General features: G+C 42.5%; 1 protein-coding gene across 2 annotated transcripts in view; it reads left to right on the top strand.

Annotated features, from left to right (window-relative positions):
* The window catches only part of cdk14 (cyclin-dependent kinase 14), a 155,248-nt gene that overhangs the window by 120,385 nt on the left and 10,830 nt on the right, over positions 1-24,033 (top strand). For both annotated transcript variants that reach the window (XM_053432855.1, XM_053432856.1), the window contains one exon: positions 923-1,073. In XM_053432855.1, coding sequence (XP_053288830.1) covers positions 923-1,038 — 116 coding nt within the window. In that variant the 3' untranslated portion in view covers positions 1,039-1,073. The remainder of the gene's footprint in view (positions 1-922; positions 1,074-24,033) is intronic.

Genomic DNA, 24,033 nt, shown 5'->3' with positions numbered 1-24,033 from the left:
CTCAGTCTGTCATTCTGCCCTATGAACTTTTCTCAACTATTGAGACTGTTTTCGACCCAAAGTTATTCTGTTGTTCTGTTGTATGGACTTCTTTTATTAGACATCTTTTTTGTGTGTTTGGATTTGTATTCTGTTTGATTGTTTCCACTCTGTTTATTCCGTTTCCTGTTTTATTTTGAAAATGTGCTCCTGTTTCCTGTCCTTGTGATCATCTGCACCTGTTCCTGATGTGTTTCACTCTTTATCAATTACCCTGCCTCCTTGTGTGTATGACCTCTGTGCTTCCCTTTGTTTTTGTCAGTTTGTCTGTTTACACATGCTTTGCCCCCTGTGGTCAGGTTCTGGTTTCCTTTATGGATTTACCTGTTGTTTCTTTGCTGATTGCTGTCTGACTGTTAGACTGTTTTATCTTGTTTATCTTCACATTAAATTATCGATCAACAACCAATCTTCCATGCCTGCTGCACACTAGAAGATTTCAATGTGTGTTAGAACACAGACACAATGACAGATTCAACCGAAGATTTCATTCTTTTTAGGAATATTCCACACAGAAATGTTGCGTAATGCATTTCGGCCCCCGGCAACTTAAAGTTGGTCTTACATTTGGCGTCATGGAGGCAGAAGAAACACAAACATTGTCTCAACTTATATCAGGTCCAGCCATTCAGCATCAGCTGCCTCTATGATCTGCTTCTCTGAGTCTTCAAAATAAGGTTGTTTTAGCAATATCTTAATGTTCCACAATCAAAAAAACAAGTGAGCACTGTTAAAATGTTACATGTAGCAATTTCAAATAACTACTTATGACAAAAATATTGCAACGCTGCAGACTTTTGAATAACGATCTCTACATTTAACAGCTCCCTTGAAAATGTCAGCGTACGCTCTCCTGATCCGCTTGCGTCTTCTCCCCCCGCAGTGTCTTCTATCTTCACTGTACCAAATGTCAAGCTGCAGACAGAGAGCGGGGACAGCATACAGGTGTGTGCACGGAGGAACAGTCATGGAAAAGCTTCCTCTGGCAGCAAACACTGACCTGAGGCAGTATCCTGCACATGACTGCCTGACAGGTATGTGTTCATTACCATGCGAGAAGCACACACAAACACTCTGCAGCTGCAGCAGCACACAGAGAAAATGAAACAAGCAGCAAACCTGAGGTGAAAATGTAATGAACTGAAATGTTGACTGGTTCAGCACAACACAGTTACTGCATGCCCTTGAAATCAATATAAGTTAAGTCTTGTGTTACTCTGCAGCAGCATAGCAGCACAAGCAAGGGGTCGTCTTCACCCCTGTCGGTCAATGTGTGTGTGGACAAATTCATACTAACCATGTTGGGAGTTTATCTCCAGATATCTAACCTTCTGAGCTGCTTGGGGAAAGCTCAAGGTCAACAAAAAAAAAAATATATATATATATATATATATATATATATATACAAATAATAGACAATCTCAGTCTTATATTGTTGGTGGCTGTGGTGAGTTAGAGCTGTTCATCCACTAAACTGAAGGTCTGCGGTTCGATCCCAAGCTGCTGAACCAAAAGAAATCCCCCTGAGGGCTCCGCCGGCAGTGTAGCAGTGATGAATGGTGAGAAAATGCTGCACATACTGTAGATGCATTGTGCGTGTATGAATGGTTGTATGGCACAACTGTACTTTAAAACAAGACATGAAGACTAGAAAAGCTATAGACCGTTTATCATTTATATTAATCAGAAGATTATTCCTCAGAATGACGTCATATGAATATTGATTATCACCCTGAAGTCAAAATTGTGTCATGCGTTGTTTAAGCAAATCCATATTTCCAGGTGTCTGTGCGTCCGATGGGGACTTTATCAACAAATAAGATTCGAGACATGATCTACAACTTGTTAAAATAAGAGTAATTTCACTGTGAAGTTAATGCCAACATGATTGAAGGCTTTTCAAGATTAAACCAAACATTTGACATCTGCTTTAATTGTGATCTTGGAAGGTTTTAAAAAAAATACTTTTCATTTTTTTTTTTTGTGTTTTGTTGGTGGAAAGCGGCATCTATTGGAAAAAAGGCATTCCCATATTAATATAAAATATCACAGCATATTCTAGGAGTAACCAATTTGTGCATTGCTTTTCATGTTTTATCTTAAAGGACAAATTAGTATTAAAAAGCTTAAATACTACAAAACAGAGAAAACAGAACTTGCAATACATATTAAATGTTTGGAGACATTCCTGTTGTATTATATACCCGGAATGTGCATATTTGAACATTAGCTCTGTGAAGTAGTCATGTCGAGCACTGTGTTGAGCACTTATCTGCATCCCACCAACCACCACAGTGTTTCTTTAAACACTGGCGCCATGAGATCTCTGCTTTCTGCTCTGAGGCAGAGAATGCAATAATAAATGGAGGAATGGCTTTAAGTGGGTGAGGAGGGTGTCCCATTCACTGGAGGCGGGGGTCTCATTCACTGCTCGCATAAAGCCGCACCATTTGCATGTAATAAGAGGTGCAGAGGCCATGCATGGTGACAATGGCTGATCTAATGATGGACTCTGGATAGTGAGAGCCACTGTGGGGCCACAACACGGCACTGAGGACCAGATTATATCTATAATTACTGACAGGTGCAGAGCCAAAGCAGACACATCATCTCATCACACAGGGATCTGCAGCTTTTTAAACTATGTCCTGATGTTTCATCTAAAAAGTCTGCATGCATCGTACACAAGGAGGAGGTGGAGGCTGAATACTCTATATTTACTATTCTAGTGAATATGTTGAAGTGGGTGGCTCTCTGTGTGTGCGTGTGTGTGTGTGACCGAGTGTGTGTGTGAAGGGTGGAAGTCACCCCACTGGGAGAGACGTGTCCTCTCAGCTGCTGCATTTAAATTGAAATCAGTCTCTTTGTCCCGGCCCGTCCCAGAGCCTGACAGACTGTGAGAGCTTCACTGATATCAGCCTAATCCCTCTGCACACATTCACCTTAATACACCGACAAATTGCACCGAGACACACACCAACACTATGACCGATTTTGACAATAACAATGCGACCAATGAGGAATGGATGTGAGAGCAGGGCGACGGTGTGAAAGAGGTGAATCTAAAGAGAAGGATCAGCTGAGTTTACGGAGCTTTATAGAGAGTTTTAGTTAAGACCATGACTTTACTGTCCACTGCCTGCTGAGCGTCAGCCAGAGACGAGCTCATGAAAATAGTGGAGCATTTAGCAGCACAAGTGTGTGTTCCATCACTTTCACCACATGGACAAACACCTCTTCCTAAATGGATGAAAACGATGTGTCAATAAGAGGAGCTGTTTACTAAGTCCATCACATCAATTTAAAAGGTGACAATGGGTCAGATTTGTGTTCAGAGCTTTGTGCAAACCCCCAAATTGAAACACAAAAAACACGTTCATTCAGGTTTAACCAATAAAGACCTTGATCAACTGCAATGGACTTAAATGCAAACACATTTTTGCTTTAGTAGCCAGAAACAGAAACTGGAGGAAAACCAACTAAATCCACTTGCTGAGCATTCATAAAAAACCTTTTTCCCTATTTTGTTGTTAAAAATAATATTCAGGAGGCATCTAAATGTTCTAATCTATTTGCCACGGTAAGTGCTTTGATGTGATGATCTGCTCTTATTATATATTTTACCAACCAAACTCAGATTTCTGTCGGTCATAAAACAGACAAACTACTCCCTCAGAAATATTAGGGACATATGCTAAAAGAGATATCTCTGCAATTTTTCCTATTGTCAACGCCGCAAACGCAATGCATGATGGTATATATTGTTCTGCTAGTGACCATCAGTTGTACACTACTTTTCACGATGCATTGTAGGATATAATGACTCAGCTATATATACAAATTTAACTAAACATTCAGCACTACAAAATGGCAAATTATTAATATAGTGGACTATATAGTGATTGGTGAGTGATTTCAGTCACAGACTAGGTTAGTATAGTTAGTAGTATCCCTACTAAGGAAAATAGAATAGAAATAGAATTGTATTAACCAAAATATTGTTGCTGCAGTTACCTTTCACGCAATATGCAGTACCTCTGGGAAGTGGTCCGGTCTGCAGAGCTTTAGTTTGAAGTGTGTATGTATATATTTTTAACAAGCCATTAGGTAACAAGTATTTTCCTCTGCTCTCCTGTTGCTTATATTAGATACTATAAGCACTACAAAAATAAATCAGATTGACAATATTCAACTTAATGTGTGTAAGCCTGTTCTTAAAATAGTGTTTTTCTGGTAGTAGAATTAGAGTTAAAGGAGGTGAGGAGAAAGGAAACAGACTAAAGGGGGGTAGAGGGCGAGGGAATAAAGGAGGAATGGAAGCAGAGGCTTGCAGGAGCAGTGTAGGGTTTCTTTTTGTTGAGGCAACGTTGTATTATTTATAGGAGGTGGTGGAGGCAGGCTGCTTCAGACAGAGCAGAGCAAAGAAGGCGAGCAGCCCCTTTCTCTTTTGTGGGTCTATTCCCAGTGGGCAGACTTTGTGCTGGCTGGATGGCTGCCTTTGAGGAAACCCGGGCGGCTATTGAGCTGAGAGTGAAGGCTGGGCCTGACTCGCCCGCTCCGAGACACAGCAACACTGCAGCACGACAATGTGTGTCACTGCCGCGGCCAGAGAGGAAAAGAAAAGGATGCAGGGAGAGTGACAGAGGATGAGGGAATAGTGGGAGGGTCTGATTTTGGCAGGGAGGGAAAAAAAAGAAAGAAAGCAAGAAAGAGGGTTTTGTGGCGAGAGAATTGAAAGCCAGAAAGAGATAGGAGGAGTGGATTGACAAAATGGAGGCAGGGTTGGAGAAGAAAGAGGCGAAAAGGGGGGGGGGGAAGGCAGGTCTCCTTTACAGTACTGTGCCGCACTGATCTATGTTTATTCATGATTATGCATTATTCACAAGATTAGCTGAGGCAACTCTTTGCCGAGGGCAGGCAACGGTTCCCCCCGTCAATCCTCTCAGTGACCACACAGTTCAACCGCGAGTCACAACAACAAGTGGGAGCCTGCTGCCCTGTCTGAGAGCATCAGCACCGTGCACTGATACTCTGTATGACAGCGTGCTCCCAGTCAGAATACATAACAACACATGAAACATTGATTCAATCAGGGAGCAACAAGCAACGCGAAGGAGGTAAAATCAACAGCTCCTCGGCCCAAACAGGAATTCACTCGGTTGTACTTTGAAAGCAAATCTTCAGAGGCCTCGAAGCATCGCTGCACATCATTCACAGAGATATATTTGTATAATTGTGTAATGCGGTCTATTCTGGTGTCTTGTCATAATAGATTTAGGTCATTGTAATGCTGCGAGGTTCAGCTGGGTCTCAATTCAGGGGCTGCATCCGTCAGAGCACTAGGTCTACCGTGCCCATGAAGGGGATGGTCTCCGTGAGCAGGGTAGTCCATGAAGACCCAGCTGAAATGAGACGGTCTGGTCTTCAGAGGGTTTCCGTGGTCTGTGTCATCAGCCCGTCCTTCCTTTACTGCTGTTGCCTAGCAACAAAGCTGGAGTTGGACACGATGAGAAAGTTTTAAGGCCCCTTGGTTTTTTACCTCGCGTGTCATTAGCCGTTTAAGTTTAAGCGCGATACTCCAGCATCAGAAGTCTCTGCATTTCCCAGCACCATTATGGCTTTAAACAGTGCTTCGTCATTAAAGCACAATGAATTCTGGGATGGTTTAGGCCGGGAAGGATCCACCCCATCGCAGCCTTTGTTTCTCTGAGAGAGAAGGACGCATTTATCGGCTGCATTTAAAGGCGACTTCAAAGTGTGACAGCCTAGTTGCGCCGCCATGACGCAATTTGCCCCTGAATTGAGACACAGCTAATATCTTCATATGACCGTACAGTCAAATGAGTACATGTAATAGTGGAAGAGTTGCTCATCATGAGAAAGCCTGAAAGAATTCAAATCCAATCCTGCAGCCTCCGCTCCACAGAGCCTTTCAGCTTATTCCAGCTGATTGTTTGGGTTTTAAAGCAGCTTAACTCTTGTTTTTCTGCAGTGGAGGAGCGAAGAGAAGACGGGACTTATATTCATTATGTTTCCATAAACATTTGTCCAAATAGATGGTAATATTGTACATAGTCTGCTGGATGTTTAAACAAGCAGCAGTTTGATAATAAAATGTGAAACGTAGCCTACATCATCAGGGGATGTTAACAAGCAGTGTTTAACCTTCGTTAGAAGGCTAAAGACTTTTCAGGCCCATATAATGAAGTTTGAGTTTTTTAAAGGATGCATCTACAGACTTTATGATGCACTTTTCTATACATATTATGCAATTGACTGCCTGGCAGCTGATATTGTGTGACTGAGCCCTTCACTTTCTTTCTGAGTGATCATGTTTCCTAGAAATATAGCTCTGTTTTTGGCCGAGCAGCATCTTGAAAGTCACTGTTGTGTATCATGTCGTCCAATGAGCCCTTTTCAGACATGACCTCCGGAGGATGTCTGGAGAATTGGGTTCGTACTTGCTCCGAAGTTAACTTTTCACATGTGAACAAAGCAGCAGCCTCATTTCTAAGTTTGGACCATTCATGGCCAGGACCCATTAAGCTCACACTGCTAAAAAAGAATGGGGCGACGTGTCCAAGACCATCTCTGAATGTGGTCTGAGATCAGATCTCAAAATATTCTTTGAGTGTGTTCATACTGAACTTGAAGCTGATCACTTGTGATCAGATCACTCAGGATGGATATTAAAGGGATGGTTCGATGAAAAAGGAGAATTCACTAATTATCTCACCACGATGATGATGGAGTTTTTACCTTAATTTGCGCTACTGGTACTAGCGATGGTAGCTTACAGAGCGATGCCCCTCCATCTGCATTGGGGTGGGTAGATTATGAGTGAATTTTCATTTTCTGTGAACTATCCCTTTAATACCAGGCATAAACATGGTCTTTCTTTTCAAGGACCACGAGCGGCATCTTTAATTGAATTCAAATATAAATAATTTTCTGAGCGAGCTGCACTGACTGCTGATGTCATGCTGGTCTCCAGGCTTCGGCTGGTCGCCTGGCCGGGGTTCACAGAGAGTGGCAGCCTTTCTACACTGTTTCTGTGCAGTCAGCCTTTGCAGGTCGGTGACAGGACACTCAGGCCCTGAAGCATCACTGTGTCACTTTGAAGATAACAGCTGCAGGCAAAGCTGGACAGTGGTGTCTGGAATGCAGAGGTGCCAGCTCTTTATCTAACCACATACTCACACACACACACACACACTCTCACACACACACACACACACACACACACACACACACACACACACACACACTAATACTTGCCTCAGGTATCATATCACTGACCATGCTTCAGTTTTTTGGGCAAAAATGTAGGAAACCCTTTTAGCTTCAAAAGCTTTTGGGCTCTGAGGCAGGGATACATAGATTTGTGCAGTCCACAAAACGACCTGTCAGGAAGTTTTTTCAAGGTAAAGGACAAAGTGATTTCAAGTCTATCCCTGCTGTGAGCCTGAGGGAGGTGGGGATGTGGAAGTGGGGCTATAGGAAAGATAACGAGAGGCATATCTTTGAGAACTGGAGAGCCTTCAGTCAAAGCAGCCGGCTTTACTCTCCCCACAGTTTCGGTGCCTTCACTTCAACGTATCCTCATGGAAAAGCTGTGTGACGACACTAGATGTTAACTGCACCTCTACGGTATGTCTATGTGGTCGCTTTGCTCCTATTTTTGACTCGGCAGTTACATTCTGCTTTTATGAACATGATGTTCGCACCACAGGCTCTCAATAAACGTGTATGTGAAAGAGATGTGGAGTGTCGTGGAAAAGCTGAACATTTATATTTCATTGAGTTGTTTGTGCATATTTTAATTTTAACTTTTAGTATGCTGCAGGGAGTTGAAATGTAAAAAAAACAGCAAGCAAGTTATTCTTTAAGATGAGTTCACTGTACTTAAACCAAGAGTTATTTTCATATGTAGAGATTCCACTCCTCACAATTTACCTCCAGTTTCAATGCCAGTAGAGACTGCAGGGAAGTGTAGTAAAGATACAGACAAGGATGATCGAGACAAGGAAACTGTTGCAAGCTGAAGATCTGCATTGATAACCTTTGTATGATAATGGACCCTATTTTGGAGGCAGTGCACAAGCAGCACTCCAACACTTTCATTAAAATTAGCTTCACCCATCTTCTATGGTATTTCAGTGCCAAGCCAGAATGTCCGTGACACAACTGTGATGACAGGCCTTATCTTACACTTGGTGCAAGATGGCGCCAAGTGTGACACACTTGTCCTTGATGGATTCAGATAGAAGCAGTTGTCATTTTTCCTGTTCAGAACCCACATCACTTAAATAGCTTATGAACTAACATCGATTTGGGCATGTTGGTCTTAAAATGTGGTCATTGTAAGCGCATTACTATCTTAAAGGAAGACGCAATTACACTTTTGACGAGCAGACACCTGGTCTAACACCCGCTCCACTCGGCCTCTGTGATGTTTTTCATCCCGCATCCTAGTATCCCTAGTAAGTCTTGGCTCCCAGTCCTCTTAACCAAAACTCGTCTAAAGTAAAGTTGATCCAAATGGATATTTAGTTTCGTTTTGTTTAAATTGTTGCATCTGTTGCGTGTTAGAAGCACACACCTGCTCGCTCATGTGGAGGTTCTCCTGCTGTGTTCTTGTATCTGCTCCTCCGGACTTTCTGTTGACTTTATACTAGGAGACTGGCCAGAGAAAGTCCAGAGCCTCTCACTCGGACATTTGCATTCACACATACATCCCCTCTGTAGAATGTTTTGAAGAACCTCAGAAGTTCATTGCATGTCTGAAAGCAGCTTTATGCAGGTCAGGCTCCTGCAGGTTTTTGTGTCTCATTCAAACAAACTCCAACAATTTGAACCAAAAGACCTCTACGTATGATAACCTAATAATCGACAAATACGGTAATAGTAGTCAGACAATGGGGATGTAACAGTGATAAGATGTATCAGCAGTAAGGTTTGTAGAAGTGGTGACAAAAGTGTGAGAACAATCAGAGCCATCCAGACTTGCTATAGTTGGAGTAACAGCAGTATTGATGTAGTAGCGTTACCATTAGTAGCAGTGCTAAAAAATGTAACTAACAAAGTGCTGCTCTTTGTTTTTCACTTTCTCTCTCCCACTCTCTGGGCTGGGATGATTGACAGGTCAGGGGATTGGATGTGATGAAGCATGCTCCATAAGATGGTTCGAAGAGAGGCAGAGTTAGGCAGGAAAGAAAGAAGCAGAAGAGAAGAGAGGGTGATGGGAAGGTGGGTCGGTTCATGGTTCCCCCTGAGCACACACCGAGACTTATCTGTGAACCTCTTTTTTTCTGAAATTCTCTGAACTGTAGAGGCAAGGAGGAGAGGAGAAAGGAGGGAATCAGGAATGAAAGGAGGTGAAAATGGAGCAAAGGAGGGCGACGGACTGGATTTACACTAGATATCACATTCCCAGTCCCACAGTTCTTCCCTATGTTCCACATCACTATCATACAACCTATTCACACACTGCAGGAACAGCCTCCAGGGGCAACTTGGGGACACCAGCAGCACTAGAGGAGCCAGGGATGGATCGAAGCCGAGGATTAGTGGTCAACCTGCTTTACCCCCTGAGCCACAGCTGCCCGAGACTGAAAAAGAGGGGGAAGGAGGAGTGCTTCAGGAGGCACAGGGATTGATTTCATGACTAATCTGTTGATCAGTTGAGGCAGCAGTTACAATCAGGCCGACATGTAGGAGGTGATCAGAGTCCCATTATCATGAGCTGCCCCCTAGTCCCAATAGGACTTGCTTTTTTTCCCTCATCCCTTCATCCATCCTTCCCCTTTCATCAAATCTGTCACTGAAATGTTAGGATTATTGATCTAGATGTATTTCGCCTCGTGTCTGGTGATCACCTCTTTTCTATACATTTACCCATCTGGTAAAACACTGATAGGGTTGAAAACAAAACACTAAATAATATGATGTCAGTTTGGTGGGTGCCTATTCAAATATCTGTTAACAAGTCTCAACAATGGGGGATGTTTTTCCAGGGATGCAAACAAAGTACTGTGTCTTTTCCACCCCTTCTCCCAGTTTTCTTCTCCTCCTCTTCCCTCCGCCATATGGCTCTCCCTAATGAGCAGCGCACCTCCTCTTTTTTGCGCCTCCAAAAAGAAAAGAAAATGCAGTTCCTTCTTATGTGAGGCAGCCAACAGCTCCTCTACAGCAGCAGATCTGGAGCATCTCGTCTCAACTGAGTGAATTAGTTTCAAATGAAGGGTTTGCTAATGAGTTTAACTTTGTCCGCCTGCCATTTGAAAAGCTGTGGGATAATGAGTCCAGCTCCGATTGATACAAAGAGGGACGTACCTTCCTGTTTTTTGCATGGACTGTATGAAAGTAGCTTCCTCCCGAGCATCAAAAATGTCTACCTCAGACTGCAGTGGCCCACTTTCTGTCTGAGTGAGGTAGCAAAGTCCAATTTGAGAAATGGAGCATCACCACTTTACAGAAATACACCTGAAAGCTTTAGTTCAGGAGCACCAAGCAAAGGGTTGTGAGACAGGACACATGGCAGTGTGTTGGTTTGTGTTTGTCGAAGCAGTTTGGCTGTTTTGTCTCTTCACATGTTTTGCACTGCGACGCAAGAGAGAGAAAGAATCATGTGCAGTCACTAGATCTCAATCTTATTTGATGATTGGTCAATAAATTGCATTAAAAAACAACCAAACGCTAAGTCAAGCTCCTAGCAACCCTGGTGTGTGAAGATGGGAAGATAAGCCCTAATGTTCCTTGTACACACCACTTTATCATGTATAGCTGCACATCCGACTGGATATGTGGCTCGAATGCTGTGGTATTATGAGAAATATGTGAAATATGTGAAATATGGTTCAGATGCAGGCCCAGGCAGAATCTCCAGCGTGTGACCAGCAATAATGGATGTAATCTTTGTGACCACGGGCCCTGGTGCAAACCAGGTGCAACAAGGCGCAGCTGGGCACAAAGTGGAAGGAAGGCTGATGCATCATTAGGAGGATTACAGAACCAGTGGGTGGACCAATCACATGAGCTCCTCCCACCAGCTTCAAGAGCAGCAAGGACGGAGAAACATTGAGCTCTGAGGGAAAGGAAAAAAAAAGTTTGAACAACCCGAAAAATGAATACATATCACCTCGGATATGTAATTGGGGGAATTAACGAACAGATGATGCAGCACCAGCGGAGATTACGCCAGTGCGTATTATTTTGCTCATAATAGTTCTCAATCTGCAGCAGATGGAAAAAAGTAAATCAAACAGAAAAGGCCATGCTTGAATTTAAAAGGTAGTTTTTGATTTTGAAGATCTCTTTGTGTGCCGCTGCCAAATAAACCCTGACACAGGCCCACGCACATATTCACATATGGCCACATACTTGGGAAGAATGGGACTTTCCTTCCACACCATATTCCAAAAGGCAAAGCAGCACATATTTCCACGTGAAAATAAGATTGAGAGGAGTCTGAAGGATGTAACGTGTGGAAAGAGCAGCTTTTGTCCTTTTAACATTTAGCTTCCATGTTGGATGTGTGTGTGAGTGTGTGAGTGAAGGCATGTTCTAATGTGTGTGGGCCTCTAAAACCAATTAGGAGAGCTCTGCATGTATACATGTTCATCAGTTTGCTAATATAGAGTGTATACTGTTTATATCGCTGCCATGAATAAGATTCAAAGCCTAAAGACCCTGGAGTGGTCCCAAGGGATGTGAATGTTTACAACATACTGAGGATTTTTATGTTTTCAGGGTCTTAGTAGTAGTGAGGGCAGAAGTTTAACGTTTGCCCAGAGGGTGGTGCTGGAGAGGTCACAAGGTCATCATCGTCCAAATCACGAGTTCCTCCTCTGAGGATCATGAATGTGCTCTGCAAAGTTCATGGTTATCTGCTCATTGGATCGTGATCTTGTCAGTTTGCGATCGGAGGCTGAGGCATGAGTCTCACTGAAGAGGAGTAATAAATCAAGATGTCGTTATTTTAAAATCCTTAATGAAACTGTTATTTTTTATGGCTTTTTGACCTCCAGCAACGTAGTAATAGGACGGGAAAGGACGAAGTCAGCTGATGCGGTATATTGACAAAGACCATGTCATAGGAGGATGGGGGTGGGTCACCAAAAGGACTTGAAACAGAACTGTTTAAACGCATATGAAACCGATGACCCTGTGTGTTTATAATTGTAGTAAAGAATATGAAGATCCGGGACACTGTCTGTACACATGTTCTGCCATTTCAAAAAAAGCTGCTGTGGGTCCTATCAGACGGCCAATTCCACGCAATGTTTCCAGAATCTAAAATCGTCTGCACGTTTCCAGGCAGTTCTAAGTAGGTCTTAAATGTCATTGGAGAGTTTCTGACTAATTTGTATTAAGCTGTAGGAACCCTGTCTCGAGATGGATGTATGGATGTCATATCAAATTTAATAGTAATCTGGTTAATATATGTTGGAATATCTACATTTACACCAAAGTCTGGGTTTACTCAGCTTAGCTAACCTAACCACTTCAGACACCTGCTCCAATGTCCTCATGTAGTTCAATGGAGTGACTTGCTGATCAAAACAGAGGAAGGTTCTAGAAAAAACGAGACAGTTAATAAAGCCTGGTCGACCAATTAGGATAATACAACTTGGAGCTGATATTGCTGCAAGACTGGTTTTGTTAACTGGTATGTTTACTCTGGTGGATAATTGACTTAAATTGGACACCAGTAAAAAAAGTTCTGCGTTATTCCCGTCAGTGTATTTTTTGTGTTTTCTATGATCACGTTTCAAGCTATGGGGTCATATACATAAGCACACATTCCTAGGATGTTGCTTTGTTACATTCACAGCTAAATCTAATGTTTTCCGCAGTGATAACTTTCCAAAGTTGTAAAAGCCTGATTTATAGATCATACGCTCTGAAATGTTTTGACATTTGACGACTCTTATGGATACATGTATATACTCAAATGTCCTGTCCTCAACTCAAAATCCACTTTCCTGTTCCTGATTTCGAATGAATCCCTCATCCCTCATTGATTCTCACTTGTCTTAGAACTTTAGATGTCTCATGGTCATTTTGATAACAGCTTTCTAAAGGCTGACTGTATTCCTGATGCAACAGGGAATCCCCCTGACTGTCAAAATGTTCTCGTACATCCTGACATGATTTAAAAGCTAAAAACTGATAACAAAGCTATGGTGGGAAATTGTCCAATTTGATGTTACAGCTTTCAGCACAAAACGTGTTCACCCAAAAGAGTCATTCCTCAGTGTCTCACGCTGCATGTTGGCTCGCAGCACGGGGATCTTGTGACCGCTGTACCGCACCAGATCTGTTTTTCCCAGCGTTCATCAGCGAGCCAAAGCAGGAAGTCAGCAGGAGACTGACTTGATCCGAATTGGACACGACTCACAAATTAGACACTCATGGGGAGCCTGCGTGTTAACAGCACACAGCAGCCCTGTATATGAGCGAGGGCCCTGGAAACACTGGCCCCAGTATACATGAGCCCGCACTGCAGGAGAAGAGGGTGGCGAGAAACGAATGTGAGTGCATGAAAGGGAGGAGTGTTAAAGCAGGGGAAAGCTGTCCTGCCATTTGGCCTGTTTAGAGAAACTGCAAGGAAATGTTATGATTATTAAAAGCCTTTTGAAGGTGTGTTCAGTGGACCTGCCCCTGCCGTGAGATAAGAGCACTTATTTCACCAGCAGGTTAGATCAGCCTTCACTCTCTGACATGTTGATGAATGTTTAACGCAAGATCTGTACAGGTTGTTTTTTTTTCATTAAGGCTGTTGGTTGACTTAAGGTTACTTGTAAAGGGTTACTCAGGTTATTAAAACACTTCTTACCGGCCTTAAAACAAAGAAATTATAAAATATGTATGACATGTGGCATGCGGAAGAACTACATATGGATGGAAGATAGACTGCATGACATTTTTAAAAGATAAAATAAAAAGATGATGTGTTCAGTTCAGGATTATAATGCTTTAGCTGCTAACATTGTACAAACAGACTGAACCCTTTCGGTGCTGGCCATGTCCTCACCCATCTGAGCACACTCTCCCAAACCTGGTATGGTGCCTGACTATCTGATCCAGGAGCCGCCTGACAGTGCACCGCTTTATCATGGCCGTGCAGGGTTTTGGTTCACAGCCACTGTCGTGTCTGGTTCCTGTATCTTCCTCCTCCCACCCCTCCATCCCTCCCTCCATCCCTCTGCTCTCTCTTACAGCTTCATTCTAATTTGCTTGATCCCTTTTTTGCCTTTTCTGAACATCTGGGTGAACATATGCTGCAACACTGACAAACATTTTTTTTTAGATATTTGATAAGGCAAAAGAAATTGCAAAAAAATTTCTTCCACAAATTTAACAGTAATCATTGACCTGCGTGATTTTTGGAATGATTCCGGCTTCAGCAACTCTCGGTTAGTAAGAGCACATCTTCCTCACCTTGTTAGTCAGAAGAAAATGTATCCTCTTGACCTGTTGCAATACTGTTAATAACAAGCATCTTACATTTAGTAGCTTTTTGTTTTGGCTGTATCCCGACATCATCAGCTCAAAAGAGCTGAGACAGAAGATGACATTTTAAGTAAGTGTGCTCATGTAACGTCCTCTAGAGCGTGAACATTAAACTTTCTCGTGTGGTTAATGTCAGCAGCCAGAGAACTAAATCTTCTCCGAGATATTCCCTAAAGAAATATCAGTTCTCCAATCAGACAGTGAAGACGATTAAAGTGATTATAATGATTGAGTGAGTGAGTGAGTCCCTGCTTTCTTGGGGAGAGAACAGGAAGTTGTGTTAATGCTGAAGCTGGACTGAGAGAGAGGGAGAGGTTGTGTTCACACAGCAAGTTCACAATGATAACTGGATTCAGTGAGGAGATGGGGTTGACCAGTCAAGAGGTAACAGATGCATGGACTCGTTTTTCAGGATTCCAGAAAGGTTTTTTTTATTTTAGCGATCCGAGGACATTGGGTACATTTAGGAAGTATTCAACTGACCTGCATGTGCACTTTCACTTTGCTTTCACAGTGTACCTGAACACCTGTCATCAGGTGGGTGCAAGTGTGTTCCTTATTTAAACAATATGAGTGCTGGACAAAAATGGTGAAACAAAAACAGCAACAGCTAAAATATGCAAATTATAAAAATGCATGACAAAGATAAGACAAAGTTTAAATTGTGTTTTATTTCTATTGGCTGAAACCTGCTAAATCTAAAGCAGGTTCCAACATCTCCACTGAATGCACTGTACCAATTAAACCACTGGATATTTCTTGAATAACCCTGAACCTCCACATGTTTGAACCACTCAGGTGAAGGAAAGCCTTGAAATCATGATTCATTGGTGAGTCCATGAGCTTGATGGTCTTTCTCTGGAATTCTCATATGTTGTTTCCATAGCTGCACAGTTACAAGTCCCACATCTGCCCTATAAAGCCTCTCAGAATATGGACATGATGTAAGGAAATGTGTGCTTCATTGTGGTTTACGTGAACTAATTTGTTTATTGTTTTTACATTTAGCCACTTACTCTAACTTACCCTAACAGAGCTTAACTATCGTTTCCTAAGTTTAATTTAAAATGCCAAAAATACAACTTAAAGCTGTGGAGTGGAAGCAATGATATTTTAACAAAATACATTATGAAACAAATTATTAATGTTATGTAAATAACTTTTTTTGGACGTGTTTAATCGAATTAATAGAAGCCAGACTTGAAAAGAGAGTGTTTTTGTACTGGGCTCCAGTGAAGTGTGATTCATGCAGTTTTCAGTTTAATTGGCTGAAGTTTCCTCACTGATCTCTCCTCACCCCGATACAATGGAGGTGAATAGAGTTTAACATGTAGCCCTCAAAGCTTTGAAAAATTACCCTGGAAAAAAAAGAAATCCACTTTTGTTTCAAGAAAATGTTCCTTATCCTCAAAGTAAATCCCCCACCCTCTGCACATTTCAGTGGAAACTAAGTCCGTTTGAAAATAGGTGTGATTTGTGGATGTGAGACAATTGGCTTGACATGTTGGCATACAGAAGCAAACCTCTGTGCAGACAGGAGCAGGGGTAGGAGGAAAAAAGTATACATGTTTTATATTAGAGCGTTCAGCAGAACCCCTGCTTCACTGTGGTCCGTCTGGGTTCAGTAGAGTCTCGCAGGCCAAAGGTTTCCTGGCAGAGCCTCCCTCTGCTGATCCTCTCTGGGCTAAATACAACCCAGCACCTCCCTGTGGCCCTCTCCATGTCTTCCCATGCCCCAGCCAGTCTGCCCAGTAATGGGTTCACTCTCCCATACAATCCTTTCACTCCTCAATGCCCTGAATATCCCATTTGCTGCCTTTCTCTCTGATGGACAGCCCCCCACGCCCCCACCCCCCATCCTCCCTCCCAGTCCTTTCACCCTTCCTCCACCCCTCTCTCTCTCTATCCCTTTTTAGGATTGTGTCCATGAGTTGAGAAGAGGGGGACTGATGTGTTTCTCAGCGGCTGGTCTTGTCTGATGCACTGAGACCATCTCTCTCCCACGGAGAGCACGTTCTGTTTGACTTTGTCTCCCCGAGTTTCATACTGAGCCCTTTGCCCTCGTAATGGAAGCTGAATCAAGCTCTGAAGTTTCACGCGCTCGGAGTGCGAGTGCTTTCTGAGCAGCAACATGTGTAAACTTTGTACGACACAGTTCCCTCCACGACAGTTTTGACACTAAACAAAGCAACACAACAGCAACCATCAGACACTCTATGCACACGTACACAATCTGAGCATCTGAAGTCTTCCTGCTCATTTATGTACCGCTACTTTTTCCCCCGTCAGCAAAACTATGAAACATTTTTATATATTTCTTATGTTGTGCAGCAGAAAGAGCAGATCCTTTTCTTCCCTGCCATTCCTCTGTTTAATGTATGCATGTGACTGGGTGAGATGATGGAACACAGCGTGGTGAGCAACAGAAAGGAGACGGGGGGATTGCAAGGAGGCTGTTGCATTATTCATCATGTTGGATAAGGTTTAATTAAAAGTGCTGCTCGGCATTGTGAGAGGAATGAATGTGTGTTTTGCCTCGCCTGTCGCTGCCTCATTCACGTTCGCCATGCTCGACTTATCAAAGCGGCCCCTTGGCCCCTCCCCTTTGCCGGTGTAAGTTTGCATAATGGTGCGGCCCGAAACCTTGTGATTACTGAGAGGGAACCAGCGGCACACAGCTTCTATGCAGTCAGTGCTGCTGCTCGCTCGGCTCGGCAAAGAATTCCAGTGGCACATGACAGCGGACGATTCCAGAAGGTGTTTATGTGTTGATGCTGGGTTTCTGTCTCACATTCTGAATCTACACAGTGCATCATTATGAGTATGCCTCCATCCAAACACTGGACAACTTACTGTATTTATTTATTTTGCAAAAAGTCAGTCAAAAGTCTGATTGTTACATGAGTTTGAACCAGACTGCAGTAGGTGACATAAAGTGCTTAAACTCTTCACTGGTGCTTCACACCTAATCTTGATGTAAACATGTTACTGTCAAAGATTAAAAAAAATGTACATAATGTTTGTCTTTCTGGTAGAGTACAGGTGGGTAACGGTTTATGGCAACAATATGGACTAAAAATAATCTCTTTGGTTTTCTTCCAAAACTAAGAAAGTTATAAAAGATGAGGCCGGCACCACTTTAGTGTCTAAAGTCTCTATTTTGTCAGCTCACAGTCTCTGTGGCACTCACCTCCAGGCCCATCAGATAAGTCTATTGCAGTTTAGCGTAACTATTATTCAAACAAGAAAATTGTGTATTTTCTGGTGACTATTTTCAGCTTCAGATTATTTCACATTTGGCACAGGATTGCCCCGTAGACAGGAAATAACACTCCCTCTCATTGTGCATAAATTAAGCTAAATGGAGTGGAGCCACAGTATCACATGTAGTGGTTGGACCTCACGTTGTGCTTGACCAACTGCGAGTCACCTTCAGCTGTCATTCATGATGGCTTATATTTTTAAGAATGCACCAAGCTAGATGTTTCCCCGTCAGTTTACAGCTTAATTCCCTGAGAATGTATTTCATATCATGGGAAAATTGGTATAGTACATTGAAATAACCTGAGCTGAATGAATATTTGAACAAATCAAATCTAATCAAACTCATCCCTAGTTAAGAAATTACCGATGCATATGGGAACTGTCAAGAAAAGGTATAATAGGCTTATTCTTGCGATGCCAAAAGGCATTGTGAAACATTTTGGGATACCTTAATTATGTGCTGGTGCGCCTACATGATCAAGTCTGTCGCATATGTGCAACCAATGTAAAAAGTAAGTCTGAAGTCCTGAATAAGAACCACCTAAAATTATATCTCCATATATTATGTTTTTAGTTTGGTCTTTGCTAACGCAGAGAAGGCAGGGTTTATAATCTACACTACAGCCAACCTCCAGGGGTTGATGAAGATGTTTTGGCTTCACTTCCTGGGAGCTTGTCGTCTATCCCTATAAACAGCATAGTCTAGACAAGGATTGTACATTTTTATTCAGCATAAATGTAGGAATTGAAAACAAAAAACAAACTTTGCTTGTTTGACTTCCATAGATGCTAATGAAATAGCAACTAAAGCTTTCAAGAGATGATGTCAAGACTTCAGCAAACATGAGGATATCGACATCAGCAAGGAAGAAAAAGGTGTTGATGTATTTTTACGATTGCATATGGCTACTTCCTAATTCAGCTTCTCGATGCTCGGATTCCAAATATGCACCAGTGTATGAAAACAGACTCAATAAAGACCTTCTCATTTAAAGTCAGGAAAGTGAACTTAATCCTGTGATACTGTGTTTAGGATGCACAGCGTGAGGTGTGTGTCAGAGCTGAGCTGGAGACGAGTCTAAACAAAAGACAGCCAACACAGTCAGAGATAGAGCTCTGCGTGGCCTGGAGGAAAACCAGCAAACACACTCATCTTCATCACGCACACACACACACACACACACACACACACTAACAAAGAGAAACAGGAGGTATAGATTGACTCATCGTGGTGGGAGTACGGAGCAGTGATTTCACGCCTGGTTGTTGGCTAACAAGGCTCTACGCTTTCTGCACTGCAGGGCCTGTTATTAAGAGTGTGTGTGTGTGTGTGTGTGTGTGTGTGTCAGCAGCTGTGTGTGTGTTACCTGGGAGACAGACTTAAAGCCCCAGCACTCTGACAGAGAGGAGAGTGGTATAGTGGGAGAGTGGGGGTGGGGGTATCCTCCCACTCCCAGTACCGTCCAGGCTCCTGTGAAGCCCAGCGCCGGGTTTGTTTGGCAGCTTATTAACCCTTTGCTGTGTTTACCCAGTTGCAGCGAGTCTTTGGCCGTTCAAGAAAAAAGCCAGCCGCTGATTATCCCTACAAAGCAACCCAACGTCCAGGCTAATCTGATTATGTTGTTATGTTATTACTCTGTTTACTTGCTAAGCTGACTTCCTGATCCAAAGACAGAATCGTTGGCATTTTCACATGCTTTGCCTCCGAATAGCTCCGCGTTCTTCTAATGAAAGATTAGAGTTTAGCAGTGATTATGTACTACCTCACTCTCCACTGCTGACTTTGAGCTCACCAGAAGTCATTGCCTTACTTTTTAACCCGCAGCCAGAGGCTAACGTAAAGATGGTGGATGGGCTGATATGAATGGAGAAAGCCAGAGAAATGATCCTGCTTTCTAACCCATAACATGCCTCATCATGATGGTAGTTATTTTTAATCTCATCATATGATCGAGTCAGTGTGACCTAGTTCTTTTACGATGGATATGACGCAGATTGATTGATTGTACAAAGCAATGTGAGGGTCCAGGCTGTTGGAACAGACACATGCAATCACACACTATCAGTGTATGTAACATAACGCATCCCCTAAGTGAGATTATAAATCTGTTTTACAGGAGCGGCTCCACATAGAACATAAAACACGGAGCTTACGCAAGGAAACATGGAGCACTAACATCAGAATCAATAAAATATGAAGAGAACAATCAAGTGTCTGATAAGATTAGCATTGACTTATTTAATAAACATCTGTCTGTCGCTGAATGTGGAACACGTATCACTACAGTCTTTCATCTTATCAGTTTCCCTTTTTTGGTGTATTGTTTAAGGGCCAAGGGCCATTTGGACACACGATACATTCAATATTAATAAAGTTTGAATGAAGAGGCGCCCAGAGCTGCGGCTGGGACTCTTCCATGTAAGTGACGTGTTGTTGATCATGACAACAGCAACAACAACTGATTTTCCACCTGAACTTTGAATATACAGGTGACCAGCTCTTTGTGCAGCAGCGGTGGTTTGGCGTCAGGGTTCTGAGGAGTCCAGCAGCTTGTCTGTTCTATGCGGCTCAATTACTGCAGATCACTTTTCATAAAGAAAGGTACAACCATGCATTAATGCAGACCAAGCAGCAGCCCATTCCAAACAGGCAGGTTTAGAACAGGCACTGCACTAGTTTCATGAAATGTAGAACCCAATATGATGAGCTTACATCCCTAAAAAATACATAAAACACTAGGGTGGAACATATTAAACATAAACTGTATAACACACTACAAAACACTAGCGGACAGACTGGTTTCGGAAGCATGCAATGAGATTACCTCTTTGCATATGTTTTTGCTATATCATCTGGTCTTAGTGACTACTGCAGCAGCTACCGCGCTCATCAGACTTGGAAATAGTGTGATTTTGGGTGAAATATGAATAAAGTCGATGTATCCAGCTGCTGCAGACTTTAATTCAGTCTGTGTTGACTCTCTCAGCATTCTACAAAAGCCAAGACCTCTCAAACCTTATCCAAGTTCTTCAGAGGCCTAAACTTAAAACATGTGGGATGCGAAACCTGGTATTTAGTGTCAGAGTCATTTTTAAGCCCAACAACCGACCCTGATCTCCTCACAATGACCCTGAGCAGTGTAAGGATATCACACTTCCTGGATTAGGAAAGAATGTTGCCACTGGATGTTATCCAAGCAGCAATAGTAATGCATTGAGACTGACGGCAGGGCTTTTAGCAGATACAGCAGCATACCGATATCTTGCATATAAATATTTGTACAAAAAGTAATTCAGCCAACATTCTATTTTTTACACAAATAAAATTCATGTGGAAATTTGAGGGAGTTGTATAATAGCACTATAATCCTGGATTGACTAGAACTGACGAGCCAAATCACTGTTAACCCGTATATCATATGGCATGGGAATACACTCTTGGGCTCAGGATAAAACCATGATCCATAAACAATCATTGCAAAAGCAAACAGATAAAACTACAATTGTTTTCTTAATTTAGGATTAATTCATTTCAATTTTATTTGTATGTCACATCACATATTATCTCAAGGCACAGACGGGGGTGAGATGCCAGGATCAGGTGTGTCATTGTATGAAAGCAAAAACTGTTTTTTTATATGACAATAATAAGTATAAATATATTTAACAATAGGTTCATTGTGATAATAATAAAGTTATTAGTAGCTGCTCCCTCATTCAAATCCCAGATAATCATTGGTTTCTCCAATGTTTATTGAATATCAGCAGTTGTTCAGCAGGACCTTCAGTCTGCAGGAGCGTTGGCCTTAACAAAGTGCGTCTGCCTACTCGCTGCAGTGCTCTCTGATAATGATTTTTTTGTGTAAGCAGGATCTCTGGCGGTTAGGCTTGACACAAAGTGACTGCTGTAGCAGAAGGCACAATTACCGATTTTTTTTAAATTTTTCGGAAGCCAAAAATATCTCCTAATTGTTTGTGTAAGTAGCCTCAGACTGACTCGTGGGGGTCTCAGCAGGGGGTGTTTGGATGGAGGAGGGTGCAGGAGGAGGGGAGGGGCGGGAGCACAGCCATATTCTCATCCACCAGAAAATTCTCCTTTTACACGATGTTTAGGTCTTTACTGTTGATACAGTCCAAGTCTTTAGAGTAAATGGCTCCTACTTCACTGGGCAAAAGTGAAAATATTATATTTCAAAATGCTCATCTTAACAGCCTCAGTGACAGACCCCATGCTTGGAAAATGAATTATACATATGCTTGATTAACCAGCTGAGTCCCTGCGCTCGATCCCAGAGCAAACACCAGCCTTTTGGAATAAATTAAAGCCCAATATTTCAGCTTTAGCATCAGCAGGAGCCTCTAAATAATTATGTAAATATGAAACAAATTTCCCAAGCAGATTTCCAGCTCTGCAATCCTCCTCCATCATTCTCATGCATACCCCATAAATTAACTAAACTATGCCGATCATTATACTTACACAAAATAGGCTAATTAATACACTTGACAATAGTGTTCTCCAGAGGGGAGGGGGGGGGGCGGCTGAACTAAATCTTCATCACACAGAATCGTAAACCGGAGGCCAAACAGCAGCATGTCGAACTGCTCTCTTGTGGAATCTGCATGAGGACAAAAGATGGGGAATTTACAAGATGATCACATGCCTTCAAAAAAACGTCCCCTGCTTAATCACAACACAGTGTTCCTTGTACAGTTAGAGGAGTTTAAATAGAAGGAGCGAGGATTTGGATCAGGACCAGCGCTGCAGCTTCTCATTTGGCTGTTTTTGTGTAGTGTCTGCATTTCCATGTGCAAGAGAGAGGAACACAGAGCTCATTATCCAAACCTTCAAATTACAGTCCCTACCCTTCCAAATCCTTCCAGAGGCTCCACAACACGTCCCAGAGGCCAGAGCACAACAGCACCAGTGCTGCTCCGTGGTCTCCATAACACCATCTTCCTCAGTGCTGCGTATGAATATGGATTATGGAATGTATGGCTGATGGGAGGGGATGGTGTTGGACTACCTAATTACATAGCTTGTTATAATGACCATCCTTATCTCATCGCACTCTCTTCTCCCCTTGAAAACATCTAACAAGGAGAGAGGATGAATCTAATGTAAATTCACAGAGTCTTATTTTCTGCAGGGAAAAAGGATATTCGCGGCTACGTGATTGGATTGAATGGAGAGTTTTTGCAGTTCTCTCTACATAAGAGAACGCAGCAGGTTTTGTAGGTTTACTCCCACACATTAGACTTTAATTACTGCTCCAGTGGGAGAAACCTGTTGACTTGCCAAACCACACATTTATTGGGCAACGCAAACATAGGCCAATAGAAATGTCCTCAATATGGATATGTCGGTGGACTTCTTGGGTCCTTGGTAGAGCGTCTTGCGTTTATTTGTTATTGTTAAGTCTGCTCGCGACCACAGCTTCTCTGAACCCTCTGTGAACTGGAAGAGACCAGCTCTGTTGAGCTAGCATTCAGCCAAAGAGGCAGTATTTGTATTCTGTCTACCCAGTATAATTGACTGGGTAGAGGCCAGTAACTCTTGGCATAACTGGACGGTAAAGTAAACATCATGTGGCTACTGAAACCATTTGGCAGATAAAAACAACATAAGAAACAATGTATCAAAAACATCAATAACTTAATATAGTTATAATTATCAAATAATAATTTACATCAATCACTGTTTCCATCAAGAATGTATATGAAATGCTCCTTATACATTTTTTGCATGTGTAAAAATAAAAATATTCAGTGTTGCATGTTTCAGGAATATTATCTCTACACATTCAACCGTGAACAGCGGCCCGTCGATTCCATCTATGGCCAAACAATTCAAAATGTCAGGGTGGCTTTCAAAAAATGTTTTCTCAGGAATAAGATGTGGTAACCAGTCTCCAGTGTGGGCACCACCCAGGCACTTCAGTCTCTTCAGCACAAGCTGTAATTCACTGCGAAGCGACACCACAGCTGCCAGAAGGCCACCACAACTATCTGATCTTGCAGTTGTCCTCTCAGGGGCCAACCACTTATTACATATTTCAGAAACTAGGAAGAAACTGATGTATGCAATATTTTCAGCGTGTGTATGTGGAGCCTGTACAAGAAGCCTTAGCAGTGGGGAAGTCACAATTTCCCACTGACACCACAGAGTTCCAAATTTAACCTCCTGGCTTCCTGGCTCTCTTCGCTTGGCCA

This window comes from Pleuronectes platessa, chromosome 10 (genome assembly GCF_947347685.1).
Source record: "Pleuronectes platessa chromosome 10, fPlePla1.1, whole genome shotgun sequence".
Classification (NCBI taxonomy): domain Eukaryota; kingdom Metazoa; phylum Chordata; class Actinopteri; order Pleuronectiformes; family Pleuronectidae; genus Pleuronectes; species Pleuronectes platessa.
The sequence above is the reverse complement of the archived record's forward strand: the minus strand, read 5'-3'. Positions and strand labels throughout refer to the sequence as shown.